The 23,869-nt window shown below is 31.2% G+C and overlaps 6 protein-coding genes across 6 annotated transcripts; 1 reads left to right on the top strand and 5 right to left on the bottom strand.

The window, feature by feature from the left end:
• Positions 1–40: 40 nt before the first annotated feature.
• On the bottom strand, positions 41–1,317 carry LOC128397894 (prolow-density lipoprotein receptor-related protein 1-like). Its single transcript, XM_053358669.1, has 2 exons — positions 760–1,317; positions 41–703 (listed from the first exon to the last, which is right to left on the bottom strand). Exons 1-2 carry the CDS (start codon positions 1,151–1,153, stop codon positions 405–407), a joined length of 693 nt encoding a protein of 230 aa, XP_053214644.1. The 5' UTR covers positions 1,154–1,317; the 3' UTR covers positions 41–404.
• Positions 1,318–1,602: 285 nt separating this feature from the next.
• Positions 1,603–3,538, top strand: LOC128397893 (electron transfer flavoprotein subunit beta-like). The gene is made up of 3 exons (XM_053358668.1): positions 1,603–1,842; positions 2,394–2,933; positions 3,018–3,538. Exons 1-3 carry the CDS (start codon positions 1,789–1,791, stop codon positions 3,186–3,188), a joined length of 765 nt encoding a protein of 254 aa, XP_053214643.1. The 5' UTR covers positions 1,603–1,788; the 3' UTR covers positions 3,189–3,538.
• LOC128397895 (uncharacterized) lies at positions 3,480–4,411 on the bottom strand. Its single transcript, XM_053358670.1, has one exon. It carries the CDS (start codon positions 4,231–4,233, stop codon positions 3,559–3,561), a length of 675 nt encoding a protein of 224 aa, XP_053214645.1. The 5' UTR covers positions 4,234–4,411; the 3' UTR covers positions 3,480–3,558.
• A 1,096-nt stretch (positions 4,412–5,507) lies between these two features.
• Positions 5,508–8,573, bottom strand: LOC128397891 (LIM and senescent cell antigen-like-containing domain protein 1). Its single transcript, XM_053358665.1, has 6 exons — positions 8,218–8,573; positions 7,873–8,034; positions 7,698–7,799; positions 7,500–7,612; positions 6,676–6,930; positions 5,508–6,586 (listed from the first exon to the last, which is right to left on the bottom strand). The coding sequence occupies exons 1-6, from the start codon at positions 8,291–8,293 to the stop codon at positions 6,299–6,301; spliced, it is 996 nt and encodes a 331-aa protein (XP_053214640.1). The 5' UTR covers positions 8,294–8,573; the 3' UTR covers positions 5,508–6,298.
• Positions 8,574–8,862: 289 nt separating this feature from the next.
• Positions 8,863–12,644, bottom strand: LOC128397888 (xylosyl- and glucuronyltransferase LARGE2s-like). The gene is made up of 8 exons (XM_053358663.1): positions 12,337–12,644; positions 11,941–12,181; positions 11,772–11,883; positions 11,181–11,710; positions 10,730–11,082; positions 9,726–10,648; positions 9,428–9,652; positions 8,863–9,356 (listed from the first exon to the last, which is right to left on the bottom strand). The coding sequence occupies exons 2-8, from the start codon at positions 12,101–12,103 to the stop codon at positions 9,257–9,259; spliced, it is 2,406 nt and encodes an 801-aa protein (XP_053214638.1). The 5' UTR covers positions 12,104–12,181; positions 12,337–12,644; the 3' UTR covers positions 8,863–9,256.
• A 3,663-nt stretch (positions 12,645–16,307) lies between these two features.
• LOC128397860 (polypeptide N-acetylgalactosaminyltransferase 13-like) lies at positions 16,308–23,764 on the bottom strand. Its single transcript, XM_053358624.1, has 8 exons — positions 23,636–23,764; positions 19,705–20,302; positions 19,144–19,312; positions 18,845–19,011; positions 18,026–18,233; positions 17,643–17,813; positions 17,447–17,564; positions 16,308–17,258 (listed from the first exon to the last, which is right to left on the bottom strand). The coding sequence occupies exons 2-8, from the start codon at positions 20,171–20,173 to the stop codon at positions 16,494–16,496; spliced, it is 2,067 nt and encodes a 688-aa protein (XP_053214599.1). The 5' UTR covers positions 20,174–20,302; positions 23,636–23,764; the 3' UTR covers positions 16,308–16,493.
• Positions 23,765–23,869: the final 105 nt, after the last annotated feature.

Below are 23,869 nucleotides of genomic sequence, written 5' to 3'. Positions count from 1 at the left end.
CATTAAGTTGAAATTCATCATTCATTCAAGATAATTAATGTTACATTTTTCAATTGGCATTTTATTTGTTTACATATTTCAACTTAATTACATAATAATAGTAATTAAACCTATTAATTGTCGAGCTGCAATTGCCGATCTCGGAAAAAGTGACCACAACAATTAATATAATATTAATAATATAAATTAAATTGTAATCTTCCCTTTTTCTCACTAAATATAACCACTTTTCATCAAACAAACAAAAAAATTATACATGATCATCATTTAATTACTAAATTATGTTATTTAGAATCATCTTAGTAATTAAATGATCAACTTTTTGATTTACTTTACACACAATAAACAAATAGAAACAAAAATGATAATTTGATAATTACTTCAAGTTAAATTGATTAATTTCCTTAAGGAATTGGGATATTTAATTGTTGATGAACAAAACTCCAGATTGACTTTGAAATCGCAGCTTCATCCCAAAAACTATTAGTATTTGATTGTTGTGAACGAGTGTTGATTTGGACAAAGTGTTTATGCCTGGAGGCCATTCGAGCGTCAATTTCAGTTATATTAATAATTGAAGTTCTATCGCGACAATTAAATTCGTCCATATGATTGAAACAATTAAATCTTCCATCGCAGACTTTTGTTTGATTTATGCAGTAATGTGATGAGCATCTGAACTGATCAGGTGAACATTGTTTACCTGAGGTGAAACAAGAGTTAATTACGAGATTAAACCAAGGTGATTAATTTACTTACTACAATTAAATTTCCCGTTCCTCCAGTCACAGAGCCGATGGACTTCACAATAGACAAAATCAGGTCCACATCCGGTTCCAATGCACGAACGGAGATCAGATGGACAACCGGGCGGCATGACTGCTCTATCATTCAATAGCTTGTTACCTTCATCGACAACAATTAATGGTTGAACAATTAAGTTTAATCCTCGTCTGTATTTGCTTTTACAACCTGTCACATTAAGCTCATCGGAAAAGTCATAACAATCAGGCCAATTGTTACAAATTAATTTACTATCAATACACTGACCATTCAAACATTTAAACTGCCCAGAGTCACAAGTATCATTAATATCACAATCAACATGATTTTTGATGATGAAAATAAAGATGATCAGAAAATTAAATTTCATGATGGTTAAATTAACAAACAATTAGCACAAGGTTGAAAATCAATGAAAGACTAGAAGATGATTTGATTTTTTTACTAAGCAATTAAAAAATGATTGGTATTCACCTTTAAAGGTAATCAAATGATCTTGTGATGATTACGAATAGTGATTAGTTGATAATCAATTGATTCTTAATCACAATTAATTTCCTCTTGAATTTGGTAGCTTTGATTAGAGAGAAACATTTTAAAAGATCAATAATGATTAGTCTAATGTTCATTTCCCTTTTCTAATCAATTTAAATCATCCAGATAATCACTTGATTGTTCATCATATTCTCTTAATTACTTGTAGAAGAAAAAAATTCTAATTTGAATTGAATTAATTTTTTTTCTTTTCTTTTAGTAATTCAAATGTTCGCGCCTTCGAATTTTCTTCTTTTCTTTTATTGATAAACAACAGTAAACATCAAAAAGGAAACTTTTTGATTTCTACTAATCAAGTGTTTGATTTTAGTGATTAATTGTGATAATCTAATCGCATTCAGATTAAGTTAACTGTTTCCCAATTGATTGATTAGTTGGAGAGTCTTTTAGTTGATTGGCTTTACTGTTTAATTTGTTTCTCTCTTTGTAAATTGGATTATAATTTAAATAATGTCACTAAGGATTCTTGTTGGTTGTAAACGTGTTATTGACTATGCTGTCAAGGTAAGTTCTTAATTGTTGACAATTTAACCTTTTAATTAATTTGCTAATACTAATTCTGTCTGATTTTGAGTGAAATTTAGGTCCTTATAGGTTGATAGATATTGAATTATTTTATGGCCTTCAAGTTGTATTAACAATGACTCGGAAAATGGTTTTGATTGTTTAATGTTTTTCTTGTTTTGTCAATTTTTTTCAAATGTAGAAAACTCAGAAAACTCAAGGTCGATTGGGTTAATTGCTAGTGATTTGTAATGATTAATAGTGTCCAGAGATTAATCTAATCTTTTCTGATTTAGATATTTTCTAACCTGAGTCTTGGAAAGTTACATTTCATTATCTTTTATCTCTCTCTCTCTCTCTCTCTCTCTCTCTCTCTCTCTCTCTCTCTCTCTCTCTTTGGGCACCTTTTGTCATTGAATTTGATTTCTGACTTAATTTGTTTTTCTCTTTCAACAATTAATCTATAAGATACAAACTCCATTTCGATTTATCTTAGTTAACAAGTTTAGTGATATCTAATCTATTTGATTTGATTATCTATCTCTTAACAGATCAGAGTTAAACCTGACAAAACTGGAGTCGTTACCGATGGAGTAAAGCACAGTTTAAATCCGTTTGATGAAATTGCCGTTGAAGAGGCAGTTCGCATGAAAGAGGCCAAATTAGTGTCCGAGGTTATCGCAGTATCATGTGGACCACAGATAAGCCAGGAAACCTTACGAACTGCTCTTGCTATGGGTGTTGACAGAGCGATTCATGTTGACGTTGATGCCACTTCTTATGCTAATCTTCAACCGATTCATGTCTCAAAGATCCTCGCAAAATTGGCCACCGATGAAAAGATTGACATCATTATTTTGGGAAAACAAGCGATCGACGATGATGCCAATCAAACAGCACAAATGACCGCTGCCATGTTAAACTGGCCTCAGGCCACATTTGCATCTAAAGTTGAAAGTGAAAATGGCAGTTTAAAAGTCGTTCGTGAAATCGACGGAGGTCTAGAGACAATTAAAGTTAAATTACCGACGGTACTAAGCGTCGATTTAAGGCTAAATGAGCCAAGATACGCTACATTACCTAACATCATGGTGAGTTAATTGTTATCTTGCAATTTCTATCTAATCTTTCATCTATTAATCTATCAATTAATTGTAACTATTTTCCTCTAATAGAAAGCTAAAAAGAAACCAATTGAAAAGAAAACACCAGCTGATTTAGGAGTCGATATTTCACCTCGAATTGAAGTTTTGTCCGTTGAAGAGCCTCCAGTTCGTGAAGCAGGGTCAAAAGTCAAAGATGTCGATGAATTATTAGGAAAATTAAAGGAGCTTGGACGAATCTAATTTGTTGACAATTTAAAGAGAATTAAAAATCAACTGCTCAATTCGGACCAAACGTTCAAAACAAATTTATAATACAAAAGAAGATGAAATTATTACCAACAATTAACTTCAATCCAGAGAAATGTTTGACAGTTAATCAACAATTTATATACAATTACTAACCCGAAGAATCAACAACTTCAAATGAAATTATTTTCAAATCGAATGTAATCAACAAAGATAGATGAATCTAATTACCTTAATTGTGAACAATTTAATTCGTGGAATGAAAAAATTGATGAAACCATTAGGTAATTAGAAATAAATTAGTTTTTATATAAATAAATATCGATAATATTATATAAATGTAATCAACAGAGACTAGCTCTTATTATCGTTTATGATTAACAGCATTAGAATTTAAAATTTTGGGCTTAACTGTTGTAACTGAATTAACTTGATACCTTCGGCCAAAAGGTACAACATGTTGATCATCAATCGCTTTATAAATAACATTGGTATCAGGATCTTCGTACAATTGTCCAGGGTCACCCTTTTGTGGAAGCCGAATCTCGTGTCGCTCTGATGCCCCCCAGCCGACATCCTTTTTCTTACCCTTATCGGATTTACCCCAAGGATCCCAAGAATCCCCACCCCAGCCCTTGTCGTGTTTGATTGAAAAATCGTACAACCATTTACCGTGACTCTTGTCGACCCCATTGTAATAAGCATCGGCAGCATCCTCATCACTTGTACCCTTTTCATTGGTCTTGATGAAAGCGACGAAACCATTTTTATCAGCTGAATATTGGACTACTCGTTTTCGCCCGTCAACATCGGCTAATCCATAGGAACCAATAACTGTCCCACCGCCCCAAGCATCAAACTGACCTGATTCCTCACGGAAATTGGTTGCACCCCAAGGGTCATTTATATCGTACCCGAAAGCATATCCGCCGTTACCGTCTTGCTTATGGTAAACATCAGAAGTGCCACCGGTGGGATCAACATAAGAAACTAATGTTGACAAAATGAAACAAACAAGGAAACAAATTGTAATCAACATGGTCGATGGTTAATTGTAATCACTTCCAAACGCGTGTTAAATTTGTTATAAATCAATCAACGGCAGAGTTAAATTGTCAATTGTTAATCCAAGTTAAGGTTTAAAACTTTCACTTATAATTGAAATACTTTTACTAGTTAGTTAACTGTTGAAATTGTTAATTAATGTTCAGGATCAACTTCAGATCCCAAGTGATCAATTTAATCAAAATTTAACTGTTCTTATAGTATTTTGAAAAATTTGATTAACCCCTCCTTCAATTTGATTACAATTAATTTAATTATTTATTCAACAAAGGGAATCCATTGATCCAATCAACCTGGTTAATTGTTATCATCATTAAATGATCAATCTTATACAAAGGTACACAGAAGGAGGAGTAATCAAGTTTGTTCAACAATTAATTAAGATGAGAAAAAAATTTAAAGCAACAATTTACTGTTAAACAATTAATTCTCAGTTAATTATATTTGTTATCATCTAATTAGATGATGTTGTTGTTTTGTTTATGGTTTGAAAAATCATTTTGTTTTAATCATCAGTTAATTGTCATGGTTGGTAAATTGTTTTGTTAACTTTGTTGACTTAAATTGTTGATTAAACGGATAATCAAGGTTTCACCGGAAAATTAAATTCAATGTTTCTTTACAATTAACAATCAGGTTGAAAGTATATTATGATTCAATGATTATATCGGTCTTGATTAAATCACTTAAGTCATCCTTTCAACAATTAAGGAAGGTTTAACAATCTAATTGTTAATCACGCTATTATTTAGATTCATTTTAATTCACAATCAACGATGATTAAATAATTTTGACCCTTTCTCTCAGGTCTCTCCACTTAAGCAATTAACCAATCGACCTAACCTATGCCATTGATTGTTTTAATTGTTGATCAATTGTCTTCAAACAATTAACAATTTAAAACTGTTTACTTTTACTCATTAAAAGTAGATAATCAGTTGGTTGAGTTTAACAATTTAATTTAATATAAGAAATAGTAAATTGCTTGTCATTTAAATGTCTAAATTATGTAAGCAAAGTTTTTAATTTTCTAGTAACATTTTGTATCAATCAAGTTAATTGTGAATTGTGATCATCAGTCAAATTGTTGGATTAAATCCAATAGTGTTTATGATTTGAACTAAATTCCTGGTTGATTGATAATTAAAGTGTGTTAATCATTTGAAGATTAAGTTTCATCAAAAACCTTGGCCGATTTTTTTTTGTTAATCAATTGATTGTGATGATTAATTGTTAACCAGTAAAATCTCAGTGATTTAAAAGGAAATGTTATTTATGAGAATAATTGTCAAGAATTAAAATATTATGGATAACGTTGGGTTTCCAATTAGATGTGAACACAATTTGTTTGAGAAAGTTAATTAACAATAATTAACAGAAAGAAAGAAAAGAAAAATTAACTGGACATTCGAGATATCGAACTGCTAATTATGACCAACAATTTATCTGGACCCGAAAAAGTGATTCAATTTGATTGTTTTCGTATTAATTAATTTCCATTGGAGCTTTGATTGGGTTAATCTCCGTTTTGTCCGTTCGTTGTGATATAATTAAGATTGAAGAGATTATTTAAAAACTTAATGATAATTAAACTCGATTGTCCAAAAGTTAAGGTAAGAGAATCAGAAAAAGTCAATAGCCTCGGAATAATCATAATAATGATAACCAAATAACGATAAAATTGATTAATTGTAAAAATCATTTAAGTTAATAATCGACTGTATAATTAAAAGCTCCATTGATGAAGTAATTAATTAATTCCAGATCAATTGTGTAGTATGTTATTGGCACTAATTGAAAGGCATGTCAAAGAAGAGTTGATAAAATTTTCTCTATGCAAACCAAATAATTGCATAAATTGTGAAACAATTTAAAAGGTAAATTGTTAAAATAGTTAATTATTCCTGGGCCATTCTAATGGTTTTCCAATGGATGGATTCAGGTCAAAGATCACAAACAGGGCAGTAGTAAAGATGATGATAGAAATGCGATGTTCTCGGTGATCGATTAATATTATTATAAGTGCGATTGTTTCGAGTTTATAAAATGCTTTTACTTCCGGTGGCTTTTTCTGAATAATGTTTCTTCAATCTTTTCCTTAATTCGGAGGGAAACTTTTCGAAACATCGTTTACAACATGGCTTAAGGTCAACGTCGTAAAATTTGCTCTTCTGTGTTAATTTGACATCGCAAAAGGAACAGCTGAAATGGTCAACACACCAAGCCTTGTTTAGAGCCGTGAACACGTCGCCGCTTATCACTTGATTGCAAACGAAACACAAATTACCAAACAATTGATGGTAATGAGTCTCACAATAGGCCAATCCCTGTAGAGTGAATATAAATAAAGAAAATTAATCATTAATCATTAAAATGAATTCGATACAATTTGGTAGAAAGTTGATCGTTTGTTTACCTTTTTCTCGTAATGTCTATGACCTAGGAAAGGTTTTTCGCATTTAGCACATACGAAATGTTCAACGTGCCAATTTTTCCCCAAGGCGGTTACGATTCTTTCTTCAATGGGTCTATGACAAGATCCACAGATAGGTATTCCCATTTTATCGTGACATCTTAAGCAGTAAAGTTCACCTTTAACCTCTCTGGCATTAGAATCAAGCTCGACACCACAAGAGAAACAATTGAAATGGTATGGATGATAAGGTTCACTCTAAAAGGAAACAATGGAAAATGGAAAATGGAAAATTAGTAAACAATCAATTCTAAATTTCAATCATAATTGTATTCAACAAATTGAAGGTCAAAAATCAGCAACGATCATCAAGTAACAATCCCAAGAATCAAATGATTATCAAAAAGTAACATTTTCTAACTCATAAATACAATATCTCATAGAGTGGAAATGATGAGATTTTCACACAATTAGTGACTCATTTAATTTGATTTAGATGCTTTTTTTTGTTCCACTTAAAAATGAGAAAAGAACCAAAATAAACTGAGACTCCTTTTATATTTTTAACCTTAACTATTATCAGGAATGGGATTAAATCATGTAGGCGGCAATGACTTCCTGCCAAGATGAGTGGAAACAAGAAAAATAAATGAGCAAAACCATTAAAACGAGTGGAAAAGTTACTTTTATCACTACCAAAAGGATCAATTAAAACTTGGGCGATGATGGTCAAACACTTTACGAAGATAATAATGATTAGATAATCCGTTGATTGTTGGGTAAATTTAGTAAATCCTTTCGGGTTATCACAAAGTATCAACACCAACCTTATACTTAAGCGGAGCTCCTTCATCAATAATAGCATGACATTTGTGGCAAATATATTTCCCAATGGCTGCTGCTTTTTCCCGAGCATTACATTCATGACACAAGGCACGACCTGGAACAATTAACAACACACAATTAACAACAATTAACCGACAAAATGAAACCAAAACAAAGCACAATTGGCCTATCATGTTTACCGGCGTTTTTAATGAATCCTTGGTCAGCTAATGGAATCTGACAAATTTGACAGTTGAAACAATCGGGATGCCAGTTATTGTTTAAAGCTTTAATTACTCGGCCTAAAGGTGATAGAATTTGCAAATAAAATTTTAGAATAGAATTCGGGGAAAAAAAAAGAAAATGGAAACTCACCTATGATAAAATGTCCACATTTTCCACAACAAGGAGCATAGAGAACGTGAAAATCATGTTCACAGTATTTTCGACCTTCAAATTCATAGAAAATGGCATCTTTACTAAACGGACGGAAACATTGGGCACAAACGAAGCACGATTGATGCCAAACTTCACCTCCTAAAGAAAATTGATCAACGAAATTAAATCAACAACAAATCAGAAAAAAAAATCAACATTCACAGGACTGAGAACCAAAATAAGAATATAGACTAATCCATATGGTCAAGGGAAACCCAATTAGAATCCAAAGACAAGAGAAATAATCAAATGTCCAGTTAAATTGTAGATTAATTGTCTTACCTGAATTAACAATTTTCTCATTCTCTTCAAATCCTAGGCCACATCGGCTACAAAACATAGTGTTCGGTGAAGACATTGGGTCATAGAGTAGAAATTATAACATAAGAGAAAAAAATTTTTCCAATGGAAATATAAAAATGATTCTTTCTATTCAACTCCAATTGATGACAGATAATTAAGCTAATCAGTTGGTACAATTAATCCACAGATGGGGATCACTATTTTCTACAATTAACTAATTGTATTCGACAAAAAAAAAGAAAACGAGAAGAGAAAAACAAATGGAAAAAAATGACAACACCCAAGTGAAGATGAAGAAAAACAAGTGAACAGAAAACCTTCAATGTCTTTTGAGAGTTTGTGCCAATTAAATGTCTTCATCTTCTTCATCTTCTTCATCATCTTTATCATCTTCTTCATCTTCCATGTTCATCATTCGGCGAACCATAAATGGTCTTGTTTAGAAATTAACAGTTTGTGCGCAATCAACGAAAATTGAGCGTTGTAGTTAATCAACATTCGGTAACAATCAAATTCAACCCACAACAGAATCGATGATTATGATAACCAGTTTTCGCAATCAATTTGATTGCCTACACAGTTTAATCAACGCTCACGCTTTCCGTTTACTAATTGTTGAAAGAATTTAACAATTAGTGGAAACTATTATTTGAGAGCAACACCCATGTGAGTTGATCAATTAATTATCCCAATCTAATGTTTACATTTTACAGGCATTTTCAATTACATAATCAAATCATTCATCGTTCGTGTAAGTTACAATTAGTATTAATTACAATTACCAATAAATTATTGCAAACAGGAAATATTGTAATTGGACAGAGTTACAAATAAAGTATAAATATCGGTTAATTACAATTCATTGATTGTGATGATTTTCTTGCCAATTCATATCACTTTATAATAATTTACTCAATTCTGTTTTCTTTTACACTTGAACCATCATCGGGACAATTAAATTAATCATCCAACTTTAGTTGATCCATTATGATCCAGCTTTCTTATCGTTACCAATAGCTTATTGCTTCATTAAATCATTTGAAATGGTTATTTCAAATTGTTTACCAAATTTACGGGACAATTCAGAGACAAATTCACTTTTCATGATATTGAGACACCTAAGGGATAATAAGAACGTAAAAAACAATCAGTTAATCAACTTTAACGGGCGTTTGGAATTGTAACTTACTTTCGATAGATCGAACTGGATCTAAATTTGGCAATATCAAAACTTGGAGCATGAGGCATGTGAATAATAAACGCATTCGGTAAAACGATAAACTGATAACCGATCGCGTGTAAATGCATAATATGAGAAACTTTGTTCCAACCGAAACCAACAAATCGAGAATCATATTTAACGACATCTCTTTTAACTACGATATATGGTTCGAAGTCTTGTTCCCATGATATCCTGAATAAAGAGAAATAAATTTTTACAATTAGTAAAAATGTTGACAAATTAAACCGATCGTCCATTTGATTACTTATAAGGCCTCGTAGCTGTGCGCCATTTTTGATAGTCAGTCGATGCATGTCCTTGAGTCCAAACGTGATATCGAAATGTGAATAAAGTTCCAAGGTCAAGCATATTAAGTAAATCAGCTTTGGTTCGAGGAAATGAAATTCGATATCTTTGCGTCTCAAAGGCAGGAACAACTAGAGCTTTTTTATCACTAGATTCGAGGGAAAGAGCGGAAACCGATCGTTTAAGGTACTCGTAAAGTCCAAACATTGGTAGGAAATCAACATCGGTCAAGAAAACGAAAGGCGTTTTTACTTGGCCTAAAGCGATATTACGAAGATGATTAATTGGATAGAAATCGCCCTCTTTATAAACAATATGATAACCAATATTACGACGATCACGTAGAACCGGTGAGTCCATAATGTAGCCGAAAAATTGATGAGCTTCAGAATCTGACATGTAAAGTGATAAACTAATCGGACCTTCCCAATGTTTACAAAGCGATTCGACCATTTGTAATCTGTCCATGGACAATTGTGCGACAAGAGTTACATCATTTCCTTCAGGATTCGCCTCATAATCGTATTCAATATAATAAAGGTGAGTTCGATACTCGGTAATTGTGGCTCTTCTGAATTCGTAACAAGCATCATCTTCATCGAGAGAGTCAATGGTAAGTTGATTCTTATTGTTATTTATTACTTTGGATCGAGTAGATGTTCCAGTTACATTGGCACAGCCAAACAGTTCACGTCGAAGTAAATTACCGTCATACTCGAGGAAAGTTAAGTAAAGATTTCGGAAAAACTCGAGATGCTTATTTTTCACCTTTAATTTTTTAGGTGAATTCCAATGAATCACTTTGAGATCTTGAGCTTCAGTGTAACAAAGTCGATCGGATAAACTATTGTCACTTAATTGAACATTCCACTGGCATGGTAACTATTGGAAAAGACGGAAAGTAAAAATGTCAAATTAATGGGGAAAAATGTAACACAAAATGTTGAGTTAATTGTAATTTACCTTATGAACAAGAAATGGATGATGTTTGATGACAGCATTGAAAATATCTTGATCGGCTAATGAGGTGGATAACATTGAAAGTAATTCTTTCTCTGCAATCATTTTCCATATTTGTGACCAACCAAAATCTCGTAATTTATTTAAGCTCATTAGGATGACACCGGTGTTAAAACCTCGACCCAATGCTGGCCATGTCCGGTGACCTTTCCATATTTTACCAAGATACCAATCACTTTGATTCTCAACCAAACCGAGAGGTTTATCCTTCATCTGTGAAAATAATCTCCATAGTTCAACAATGTTGGTCGCAAATGTCACATCAGTATCGAGAACTATAACTTTGTCAAGAGTATCTAATAGAAAAGTTGAGTTGAAACAAAAGAAAATCAATTTGGATTAATTATCCTGATGATCAATCCATCATCTGATTTTAGTGATTTAAATTATTTACCAGGTAAGGCTTTGGGAAGAACTAATTTCATTAATCCATAGATTCCAGAATAATGTTTATTTGGAATCCAGGTTACATCTTTCTGTAGATTATCAGTTAGATAGAAATCAACTTCGATTCCTGGTACAGCCCATGTACGGAATAGATTCTGTAAAATTAGCCTTGCAGTTGAATCGGCGATAAAATGAAAGTGAAGAGGATTTTTACGATAAAATAATATTGATTTGATTAGAGTGACAACTGAGCGACTTGAATTGTAACCAGCACAAACGATTACAATATTAATCACTTCACACTTTGAGATTGGTGATTCGGAGGACGATGATTGTGAACATTTCTGGCCTCCATCGTCCGTCCTCATCTCATTTCCATCATTATTAAATCCTTTCTTGTGGTAATCTATTTGAGTATCATTGGTTTCAACGCTTTCACTTTTAGCTTTCAATTGTTTCTGGTGTTTAAGTTGACTTAATTGTCTTTGTTGGTGAGCATCATGTTGGGCAATGTTTATCAGCTTATTCCTTGATAATCTAAAACAGAATAGGAAATTATTAGATTGATAGACTAGATAACATTCGTCTTGATATTTACGTTAATTGTCTTCGTAAAAGTTGATTCTGTTCTTCGACTTCTCTTACTCTCTCTGCGAGTTTTGCTTCCCTGTCATTGAATCCAAGGAAATTTGAGCTCGAACGAAGTACATCTGAAAGAAAAGAAAAATTCTATCAGGTTAACTCATCTTTAGATTATATCAATTTACCTCTTTGATGAATGAAACTGTTGAGAAAATGATGATAGTAGATTATAAATCCTGCAGGAATTGCACAGAAAAAGAGAAGACATAAAGTCCACACTCTTATGCTGATTCCATTGATTTTAACCTTTGCCCCTTTACGTCCAGATGAATATCTTATACTTATCATGTTGAGTTAAGTCAAATTTACATAAACACCGAAGATAAATGAGATCAGCGTTTTATAAGTTGCATGAATATTAACTCCCTATTAGAGAACAAAGAAAAAAAAGAAAAGAAAACAATCAATATTTACATTAGAGAGAAAACCAATGGATCGTTTGGTGAAAGATGGAAGGGAAAGAATTGAAATTAACGTTGGAAATCAAGAGAAATAATCAAATTATTGGTTAATTTTCTTACCTTGACGGATGGTTTTCTCATTCTTTCAATATCCTAGGCCACATCGGCTGAAAATTAAGATAAACAATAGAAACGGAAGATGTTACATCTTCAAGGAACAGGAAGAAGATGAAAAGATAAACAACAATTTCTTTCAACTTGGAAATGCTTTTTTACTTTTGCTTCCAATTAATCATAAAGATGTAGAATAGAACACTTAAACTGATCAATCCAAAGATAATAAATTAAATCACAATTCTATTAAACAATCAATTAATTTTCTCAAATTGTCAAAACAAAAGCGGTAATAATTTTGACAACATTTAAACAACCAGACCGATTTTTCGATCATCTGAAAAAAAAATCGATTCTTCATTCGAATGGGAAAAAAGACAGAGAAGAAAAGAGAGACTCAGAGAAAAGAAAGTGAATTTTAGAGAGAGAAAAAAATCGATCATCAAAATTACCAATCAATTCAGAAAGAAAATCGATGTTTTTAATTCACTTATTCGAGAAGTTTGAAATTAAATTTGATTACAATTGTATTTAACTTTTTTATAAAAGTGAGAAAATATTTGCACATTAAATTGCACAATTAAAATTTTCCATTTGCAATCAATCCTCGTGTTTGATTATTTCAAGATTATTTCGTGGTGAATGATTATAAAGCAGTTCTAATCCTTTGTTGACCAGATCAGTTTCGTGGTCAATGATTGATGAAAAAATATCATCAGGCCAATGATGATTAAGATGATTAATACTCCAACGAGTAGTAGACTGATTAATATCTTGGTACATGGTACGTGTCGAGAGTTAATTGCACTTTCAACTAAATTTTGTCGACTTTCAGTCAACGGAGCCTCCAAATCATCACAATTACCATGAGAAGTTGGTTCGAGTTGATCAACACAATTTGTCTCAGGTTGTTGGTCAGCTTTTTCCTCGTTACTGACCATTGAACCTGGACATTGTTTGGTAACGGAAGTGGTCAATTGAATTTGTGAATTACAATTAGCGGCTTCTATTAAACAAGTGAAATGTCGGTAATCATTTAAATCACACACTTTAATCCAAGCGAAATCTTGATAACATGAAATTGCCCCAATTGGTAATTTCAAGATTTGGGTCAGATATTGATTCCGTTGTTGAAGGTCAAATTCCGACGGAAAACCAGAGACAATTAAGTAAGCATGTGATTGTCGTCTAATAGGTAATGATAAATTCGAGGCCAATGAATCTTGAGATGATGAGAATGATCTTGGAGCTAAAAATCGAAGGCTATTCAAAGTTTCTTCTCGAAAGGAACCAATTTTTCGGCCAAGAAGATTTTCAACTATGTGTTTGGGTGGAAAGCAAACATATTCAATACGAATCATATTGTCACCAAATGATTGCTGGTGATTTTGATTCGCAGCTAATTTAGTGGCTTCGTAAATTGGAAACCCGACCCATAGATCGTTTTTCAATCGATCATAATAAAACGAGTACATCAAAGCTCCATGATATTCAAATTGAGTTTTCATTTCGTTCAAAATAAAATTGTCGAATGGCTTAGATCCTGATACCCTGATTACGGAGATACTACTATTATGGATTCTCATGAATAATTGGACTCTATTTCCATCTGAAATCACATAAATTTTATCGGCGATCGCGTCGAGATAAATATTGGGATGGTAAGTGAGTTGGATATAGTAAACCAAAGCATTGTATTTAGTTTTACATCGGATTAAAGGTTTGGCGAAATCGGAATCATTGCTAATCAAGATGATTGTACTTCCTGGTCCATATTTTTTCACGAACTCTTTCATTAGTTCAATTATCTTGAGATCAGCGGCATTTCGGTCAAATGGAACACGATGAACTTTAATTTCTAATGGTGTAAATAGTCGCCATTTATCTAAACTGATTGTGAATTTATCACTACAAACACAATTGAATTCGATCTCTCTTAACTGACTTGGATGTATCACTTGTTCACGAATCAGATTTATGATAAGTTCACTTCGTCTATAATTACAAGGTTGATTTTCAATGTCCCAAAAAATTGCACATGAATTTTCAGCTACTTTGGGAAAATTGATTACCTTTGATTGTTGTTGATCTTCTTGATTTTCTAATACAGATTCTTGTAATGGAGGTTCAACTGGGCTATCAGCTGATGTTAATGCTGATGACGGCGGTGATTGTGATTGCGAGGGCGATGGTGAAGGTGAAGGTGAAGGTGAAGGCGATGGCGAGGACGAGGACGAGGGCGAGGGCGAGGGCGAGGGCGAGGGCGATGGTGAAGGTGATTGTGATGCTGATTTTGATTGTGATTGCGAGGGTAATGGTGAAGGTGAGGTTGATTGTGACGGTAGTTGTGATTGTGATGGTGGTGAAAATAGTGGCCGGGGAAATGAAGATATTATCGGTGGTAAAAGTCGAAGTGTGTCTAATGTCCTCTCACGAACTGAGTTGAATTCGTCCAAGATTAACTGATTGATCAGATAATCGGGTGGATATTGAATATATTCAACCTTTAGACGGAAATTGTAGTAAAGTTTGTTGTTCTTCGCAATCGCTTGTAATTTAGCCAATTCTTTACTTTCAAACCGAATCCAAATACAAAATTCATCACCATGATAACCAAAAAAAATTGGATTCTTAATTTCAACAGGACAATCAAACATAGTGATTAAATCTTCCATGATTGTAACTTGACTAATCGTTTTCGGGAGTTTTGTTACCTTGACCACTGCAATATCACAAGCTTTGGTCATTAACTCCAACTGATTGTCAGTAAACAAGTACAATTCATCAGCAATTGCATCCAGATAATCATTACAATCAACCTTTAAATGGATAAGGTAAATTGTCACATTATAATCAATTTTACATCTGATTAAAGTTTCCAAGAAAATGGGATCACAGCTAATTAAGATGATTGTACTTCCTGGTCCATAGGTCTCTAAGAATTGAGCAATTAAAGCAATTATTCTTGAACCATTGGATTTTAATTGATAAGATGAAGGTAAATCGATTGAGATGTTAAATGATTTAATTTTATCGTAAATCAAATTGAATCCTTTTCCACACCAGAGACTTTTATAAACGAAAACAAATTCCAATTCTGTTAATCCTCGAGATTTAATCACTTTGTTTCTAATTAAGGTGATTAGTTGATCGGCTGATTGGTGACATTGAGGATAAACACTATCAACATCCCAATAAACGGCACAAGAATTATTTTTATCAGCGACAATACTATTAATAACTTTGGTTGATTGTTGATAATTGTCAATTATTGATGTGCCCATGGCTCGAATGGTCAAATTTTAGAGTTCAAAGTGACAGCAAGTGAATGATAAATGAATGAAATTACGATAAGAAACTGATTCAAAAAGGTCAATCGATTTGATTTGATTGTAACTCAATTGACCCAATAGTCCAGAGAGAAAGTGTCACAAAGAAGGTGTAAAGGTGATGTTGAAAAAAGTAAAGAAAACTTTTACTATTAATATTAAAAAACGAAATGTTAATTTTGGTTAATTGAATCACTAGTGAACTCTTTTAATTAATGATAAACGATGAAACAATTTAGCTTCACTAATTAAAGTTTAGAAATAAAAAAAAGTTAAGACGTTTTATTGATAAGTTTCTGACCTCAAATTGTTTAACCCTTTGTTTGTAAATTCAAAGCTGACCAGTGGTCATCGACTAACAAAGGTGGCATATGGAACCAGAAATGTCCAAAGAAAGGTCTAAGTCCACTAAAGGAAACTCGATAGATCGATATGGTCAAAAATATCGAAACTTTTACTTTTACATTACTTATATGTATTAATACCTTTCAATTGTCTCTTAATTGTGAATTAAATGGATAAGAGACTTTTATGATGATCAACAATTAACATTAATTGTAAATTTAATTCTCTGTTTTCATGATATTTGATATTTTCAAAAGAAACATTTAGTTTGAAGATAAAGGCACAATAAAATGATCACAATAATAGAAATCAAATGATACAATTAACCCAATTTCACGAGAATCAATTTAAATGATGTTTAATTTAATTGTAAGAAAATGATATCATATTAATGGCAGTCAATCAAAACGTATTAGAAACAATTGATTGTAATAAGAAGTATTTTTGATGATTAAGATTTTGACATTTAAAAATAACATTATTAATAATTTAACCGGAATATGAATTAATCAGTAAATTTTGATTGTGATTAGTTTGATTGAGATGATCAAATGTTTGCCATTTAAAGTTGGAAGTTAAAATCCATCGTTGTGAGTTGATTCCCAAACAATTAGCTAATTGTAATGAATCAGTTGGATCAATGGAAGAGTCAAATGTATCCAAACAAAGGCCAGTATTTGAATGAACGATCGTTTGATTGTTATCAAAATAAGTCCACATTTGATTACCTCCAAGTCCATGGCAACGAATTAACTTAACGGGCTCTTTGGAACTCGAGCCATCGAGACAATTATCATCCGACATTATTTGTTTTCTTTTGGTGTAAGCGAACACCTGATTACCCCCCAGTCCATGGCATTGACTCATCGCCGCATTTTCCCCGCTCTTACGTCCGAAAGAATCGAGACAATGGTCAAGGGCCACATTACGAATCTCACCCAACGAATAATAATCCAATGGCATTTGAGATTCAGGGTAAACATTTTCAAGGTACCAACGGAAACTTTTACACTTTAACCTTTCCCTCAATTCTTTACGGTCACTGGTGTCACCTTTGTCCACATTTGCAGCGGCGGCATTGATGGCGAAGTAAAAATCTTTCCACTCGTCGAGCCAAACATCAGCTAAACGAGCGTTGTTACGATTAACGATCTTTGAAGTTCCACCAGGGAAGGTATAAGGTGTCGATTTACGGAAAACATGACCAACATGAGAACAGGTCGCAATTTCGAGTGTCCCACCGCACATCCAAATCTAATTAGATTAGAATGATGATTAATCATTTTGTCAATGGAAAATAGTGAATGTTAATTGTTTCCATGTTCCAATCACCATGATGACAATCGATCAATTGGAAACAAGTAACACGGAGAAAAAGAAATGAGGTTCGTATCGATTGTTATTTTTTTCAAATTAAAAAGAGTAACAATTAAATTAATTACCCTGAATGATAATTCGAGATTTTCACCTCCCCATATCTCCATCCCTTCATCGTATTTACCAAGATATTCAAAGTAATCACGATCAATTGAGAACAATCCTCCAGCCATAGTTGGTGATCTTTTTGATTAATGATAGAAATAGAACCGATTAGAAAATCAATATAATAGAGAATAAGATTAGGATCATTCTAATTACCTTACTGGTTCACTTCGATCACCATTTCGACGATCAATCTCTCGTTGAGGTACTCGATACCATCTAAAATTAAGTCTCCAATTAAATCCACCCCAAGTCATATCAGATGCAGGAATATATTCAAAGTTATCATCACTTATCACATCAATGATTGGACAAACTACTCGACTCCTGTAATCGTAATTATAATAATAATAATAATAATCATCATCAAAATAATAATTATAAATTCTAATCAGTAAATCACCTTCATATTCATCATATTCATCATATTCATCATGTTAATCATACTCATCATATTCATTATATTCATCCTCATCCTCATCCTCATCTTCATCTTCATCTTCATCTTCATCCTAATATCTTATTATTATTAAACTTACCGGTCCTCTCGAATTCGTGATAATAAAGGTTCTAACCATCCCTTTGAACATTCACAATGAGCATCGAGAAAAGTAATCACTTGACCTTTCACATGAGATGCCCCCAAAAGACGAGCTCTTATTAGTCCCGATCTATTCCCAGTTCGTAAAACATGAACTGGAACATTGAGAGTTGCAACATAATCCTCAAGTTTTTTACCCAAATGATCTGATATAGCAAAGAGAAATTAATTAATTAATTAATTAACCAACTGATAAATATATTCATCTTCTAATGGAATATTAAATTGACATAGAAAATTTATTAAACAAAGTAAATAATAAATTAGGATAAAAGATCAAATCTCAATGCAATTCTATCATTTCAATGATTCTTTCCTTGGTCAATCAGATTAATTTCAAAGAAAATAATAGTAAGAATAATGTCAATCTCATTCTTTCATCCAAATAATAATAGAATATTAATAACTCATGATGAAACCCTGAAGTTTTTTTTACCCAAATAATCTTATACAATCCAAGTTAATTAACAGAAAAAGTAATTAAATTAAAGCAAAGACATTGAGTAATCACCGAAAGTAATGTAATAAATTACAAGAGACTAGAGAAATGGATGAATTTCTGATTCAAATTCCCAGGGAGGAGAAAATATTATTACAACATTTTCAATCTTGAAAGTAACATGAGGATGGAAAATAATTACTTCTTATCAATGTCAAACTTGATTCTTGATCATTAAAATATTGACCGTTTCTCTCTGGAGAAAAGATCAGTAAAGCTTTAGATAAGAAGGAGCAATGGACACAACTGACCACTTACCACTTTCAGATGCATCATCGACCAGAATTATCTCCTCGAGAAGAGTTCGAGGTGAAGTTCGTATTATACTATGAACTGTTCTTAAAAGGGTTGACCAAGCCTCGTTATGGAAAACGATTACAATACTTGTCGTCGGTAATTCGCTTGGATAACGTTTCTTTTTACATCTACAATTAAATCATCACAATTAACAAAAATATTCATTAGTAACCAATCATCAACATCCTCACCACAATTTCAATCCAAATCACAATCACAATCATGATCACAACTGTCACTCGATTGATTTGATTACTTACAGATCCATTCGGACATCAGGAAGTGATCTATTTAAAGCAATCCTATCACTCGCCAATAAATTAAATTGATTTAGTTTAAATTTCTCATTTTTCAGAGACTCCTCTTCCTTGGGTATGCTAACGGGTTTACCTTTTTCCCCTGGCCATGAACTTGGATTATTAATTGTAACTGTAAATTATCATCACAATAGAAAGAAAAAAAAATTAGTTAATAAACAATGAAAATTAAATAAAAAAGTTAATCAATCAGATACAATTGAATTTTTGATGTAACTTTCCATTGACACAATTAACTATTGTGAGTGAAATAATTTCAAAATGAAAGTGTTTCAAATGGTAATGAGGATTAAGAAACCAGTAATCATTTGATTACCATAATCAACAAATGCAGCAATTAAATCAATTGATTAACCAATAGAATAAACAATTTAATCCTTCCTGATTTGCGAACAATTGAATTAACCAATAGCAATTGAAACCGTTAACTTAATCACAATTGAACATTAATAAAACTCTGATTACGATTAACTTAGAGTTGAAATTGAAGAGATTAATATTTACCTGGTGATTTCCATCTTCTTAATTGTTGTAATTTATATGGAGGTAGAACTGAATTATGTTCAATTAATGTTTCTAATGAATTATCACTTTCAAAATTTATTAAATCACTATTATCACTTTGAATACCAATCAGGTTTTTCATTTGTTGTTGTTGTTGTTGTTGTTGATTAGATGATGATGAGTCTCCGAGATTATTAGAGTTGTAATTAGAATTGGAATTAATTAAATTATTATTATTATTATTAACATTATCAAATAGTTTACGTTGTTTACCACCTATACAATTAGTCCCAGAATCGCCAAGACAATCCATATAATATACAAGAACACTGAATCCAATTAGAATCCAAATGAATGAAGATAAAACAATTAACCGATAATTTGACCATCTATTGAATAGACGGAATCGGATTAACATTCTGTACAAAGTTTGATGACAGGATAAATTATCACCTAATTGTAGTAACATTACTCTCAATTACAATTGTAATTAACAAATTAATTAATTCACTAAATCACTAATTCACTTGTGTATTAATTATATTATATTTATTATTTTCTCTTGCTGGTTGGTTGGTTACTGGAAATTGATTTGATCCTGAAAATTAAATGAATGAAAAAATGAGTTAATTGTTGTGATTTGAGGTTAACAAATGATATTAACCGTCTGAGAAATTAATTGTCATTAATATTAACAACGATGATGAACATTTAATCAACAGAAAAATTAACAATTAACATTAATCATTTGGTTGTTGACAGTTAATGTTGTCGTTTTTTTATCATTACTTTTATTTGATTATAATTATAACTACAGAGGTAATTAATTTATCATCAAATTAATTGTGTGTTTACAATCATAATCAGTAAATCACTAGATTAATTGTTTATTATATTGGAAACAATTATCGGTTGACCATCTAGTTTAATTGGTAAAATTAGTTCATTAATTATGATTATTTAATAACTAACCAAGGTAATTGTATTGAAAACCTTGATTCAAGTGATACAATTAACTAATCATCAAGATGTTTCTTGATGAAAGTGTGAACAATTTAATCGTAATCAGTCAACGGCCTTAACTAATTGCTAATAATTAAATGATGATAATTTATTTTCCGGTTCCTGGAAGTCACCGCAAAGGAAACTTAATCAATTGTTAATTGTTACAATTTATCAAAAAAAAAATTATTCACAGTCAAAGGAAATCCGGATAATAATCATTTTGTTGGTCAACAATTAAAAGTAAACCAGTAATCAATAACCAATCAAGGTTAATCATCATTACGATAATAAAATTTAATTGTTTCTCTTGTTTTATGAGTTTGATTTGATTCATTAAAGTTGATTGTTGTTGATTAATTTTACTTTTAACCATGATGATAATGATGATTAACTTTCTCATATTGTTATTTGTTGATGATAGTTGAAGATGATCTTACAAACTGAATTAACTTGATTAAATCAAAGTGAAACTGGGTAATAACAATCAAATCAACTTTCTCTGAATTCAATTAACCCAATTAACTGAATTAACTTGAAGTTAACGTTTCATTTGTCAATCAAACCATGACTTTGACTACTTGATTTACAATCAACAACATGATGACAAAATAATATGATTGTTGATCAACTAAATTAATGGATTGGTCAACAATCAACAAGCTTGATTGATGATGTTGATGTAAACAAAAAGTTGTATTTTCATTAATCTAGTTGGAAACAATTAAGACTGATCATCATAAGTGAATGAAAAAGCAATCAAGACAATTGAAAATGAACAACTTGAAACAATTAGTCCAACAATTTGAATAACCGAACAAATTAAATTATAATTAATAGTAAGAGAACAGACAAATCTGATTGGAAACAATTAAAATGAACATCAATCAACTATTACGAGAACGACAATTAAAGTCTAATCAACGTAAAGACAGAAAGTAAAAAATAGTTAAATTAAACAATCAACTGGATTAATAATAAACCAATTTCCTAATAATTAACTAAAAATAAGAGTAACAATCAAACAAAGTAAATTGTAATCAGTGAATAATAATTAAGACGGAAGATGAAATAAAATTGAGTAAATTAAATTGAATAGAAAAATTTTCACCATCAAAATGATTATCAACAAAATCTTATTATTATGATCATAATTGTTTACAATCAACGGACAACAATTAACAACAAAACAAAAATCAACATGAGGACAAAAACAACAATCAAGATGAAGATGAATCTTGAATAATTCAACAACAATCAGTTGATTATAATCAAAAAAAAAGTGAACCTGGGAACACACAATTAACAACAAAAGGATAAATTGAGAAAACTGAATTAACTGATTGTTGTAAATACGATGAAGATAAAAAAAATGTAAGATTGAAATTCAAAGTCTCAGGTAACTTGTTTCAGGGAAATTAATGATTACTCTTGATAATAACATTTTCTTCATCAGTTTTCACATGAAATGAAAAAAAAAATTCAGAAGCAGGAAGATTAAGATGATAATTATCATTACCATTATCATAATCATAATCATAATCATGATAATTATTTGAAAATGATAAGTTGATTTTTTATTTGTTACATTGAGTAAACTTTGATTGTTTGAAGCTTCACTGACAATAGATTTAACCATAACCATAAACAATTTAGATTGATGATAATACAAAGTCTTAATGGCTATCATCATCATAATCATCATCATCATCATCATCATCATCTTTTTTTATGATGATAATTCTGGTGGTTGTCATCATCACCATTATTATTATGATTGTTTGGTAAAAGGTTATCAACATCAATTGAAATGATGATGAAAAACTATCATACAAATGATGAGTATGATTATGATGAAAATAAATTGTTGTCACCATTGTGATTAAATTGTTATCTTCATCATCATCTTCATATGTCCATAATAATTGTCACCAGTTTGGTTTTTATAAATGAATTTTTTTTTTCTCGACATCACTTTTTGGTTAGCAATCAAAATAATCATCACCAATTGACAAATAATCAACATCCTCATCCATTGAAATAATAATAATAATGATAAATGTCAACTAATACACTTTTGTTGTTGTTGGTTAACCAACAATTTATCAAATTGTTATGGGCAGATAATCAAGTTAACATGTTTATCAGCAATCAAATTAAGTAAATAATAACAAGGTTACCTTACAGATGATGAGGATGATCAGGGATGAGGATGAGGATGAGGATGAAGATGAAAAATGGTTAAGATGAATATCATTAAGTAAATGTAACAATCAAATGATCAACTAAATGGTTGAGAAAACAAATTAATAACAATTTATTTGATTGGATTCAACTAGAAACATTTATTATCACTTTTTTTTTTACTTCTGATCTGATTTAGTTATACAATCGATTGTTAATTGTTGTATTTTAATTTGCTGTTCTGTTAAATCATCAGGGTACAATCTAATTTAATTGTTATTATTATTGTTACTTTATAAACAACTGAGTTACCATTTAATTGTTTTCATCAAATCAAATTGTAACTTAACATTTGGAAGTCTAATTGTTATAATTAAATGATAATAATAACATGGTAACATCATTTTTATATAACTGATTGATTGATTGGCAACCTTTAATTGTTAAACAAATGGTGAAATGATTTAATTGTCAACTAAATATTAACCAACAACATTAATTGTCACTTAATTGAGTTGATCATTGATTTTGTAATAATAACAACAATTAGTAAACTCGATTAGATTTTCAATCTGGATTTGCTGGTTAATTTCTCATCTCTTAACTTTTCTAATCACTTAAATTAAACATGATTAATTTCAAAAAATACTTAACAATCAAACTGAAAACTGTAAAATTTAATTAAATGTTAATTGTCACAACCACAATGAGTATCAATGAATAGAAAACTTAGCTTGTTTCTTACCTTAGATTTTTGATCAATACACTTTTATGGCTAATCGGTATCACCATTTTCACAGACAATTTAAACTAATTTAGTTAATCAAAATAATGATTAGTTAACTGTTGGAACTTAATTGTTGTTCAAATCAATTGTGTCGAAGTTAAAACTCCAATCAGTTTTAATGGAAAACTAAAGATGTCGCTGTTTCGCGCATGCGCAGAAGAGAAAAGAGTAGTCACCATGTCAGCTGATGAT

This window comes from Panonychus citri, unplaced genomic scaffold (genome assembly GCF_014898815.1).
Source record: "Panonychus citri isolate SS breed McGregor unplaced genomic scaffold, ASM1489881v1 Contig00040, whole genome shotgun sequence".
Classification (NCBI taxonomy): domain Eukaryota; kingdom Metazoa; phylum Arthropoda; class Arachnida; order Trombidiformes; family Tetranychidae; genus Panonychus; species Panonychus citri.
This window is presented reverse-complemented; position numbering and strand designations above follow the sequence as displayed.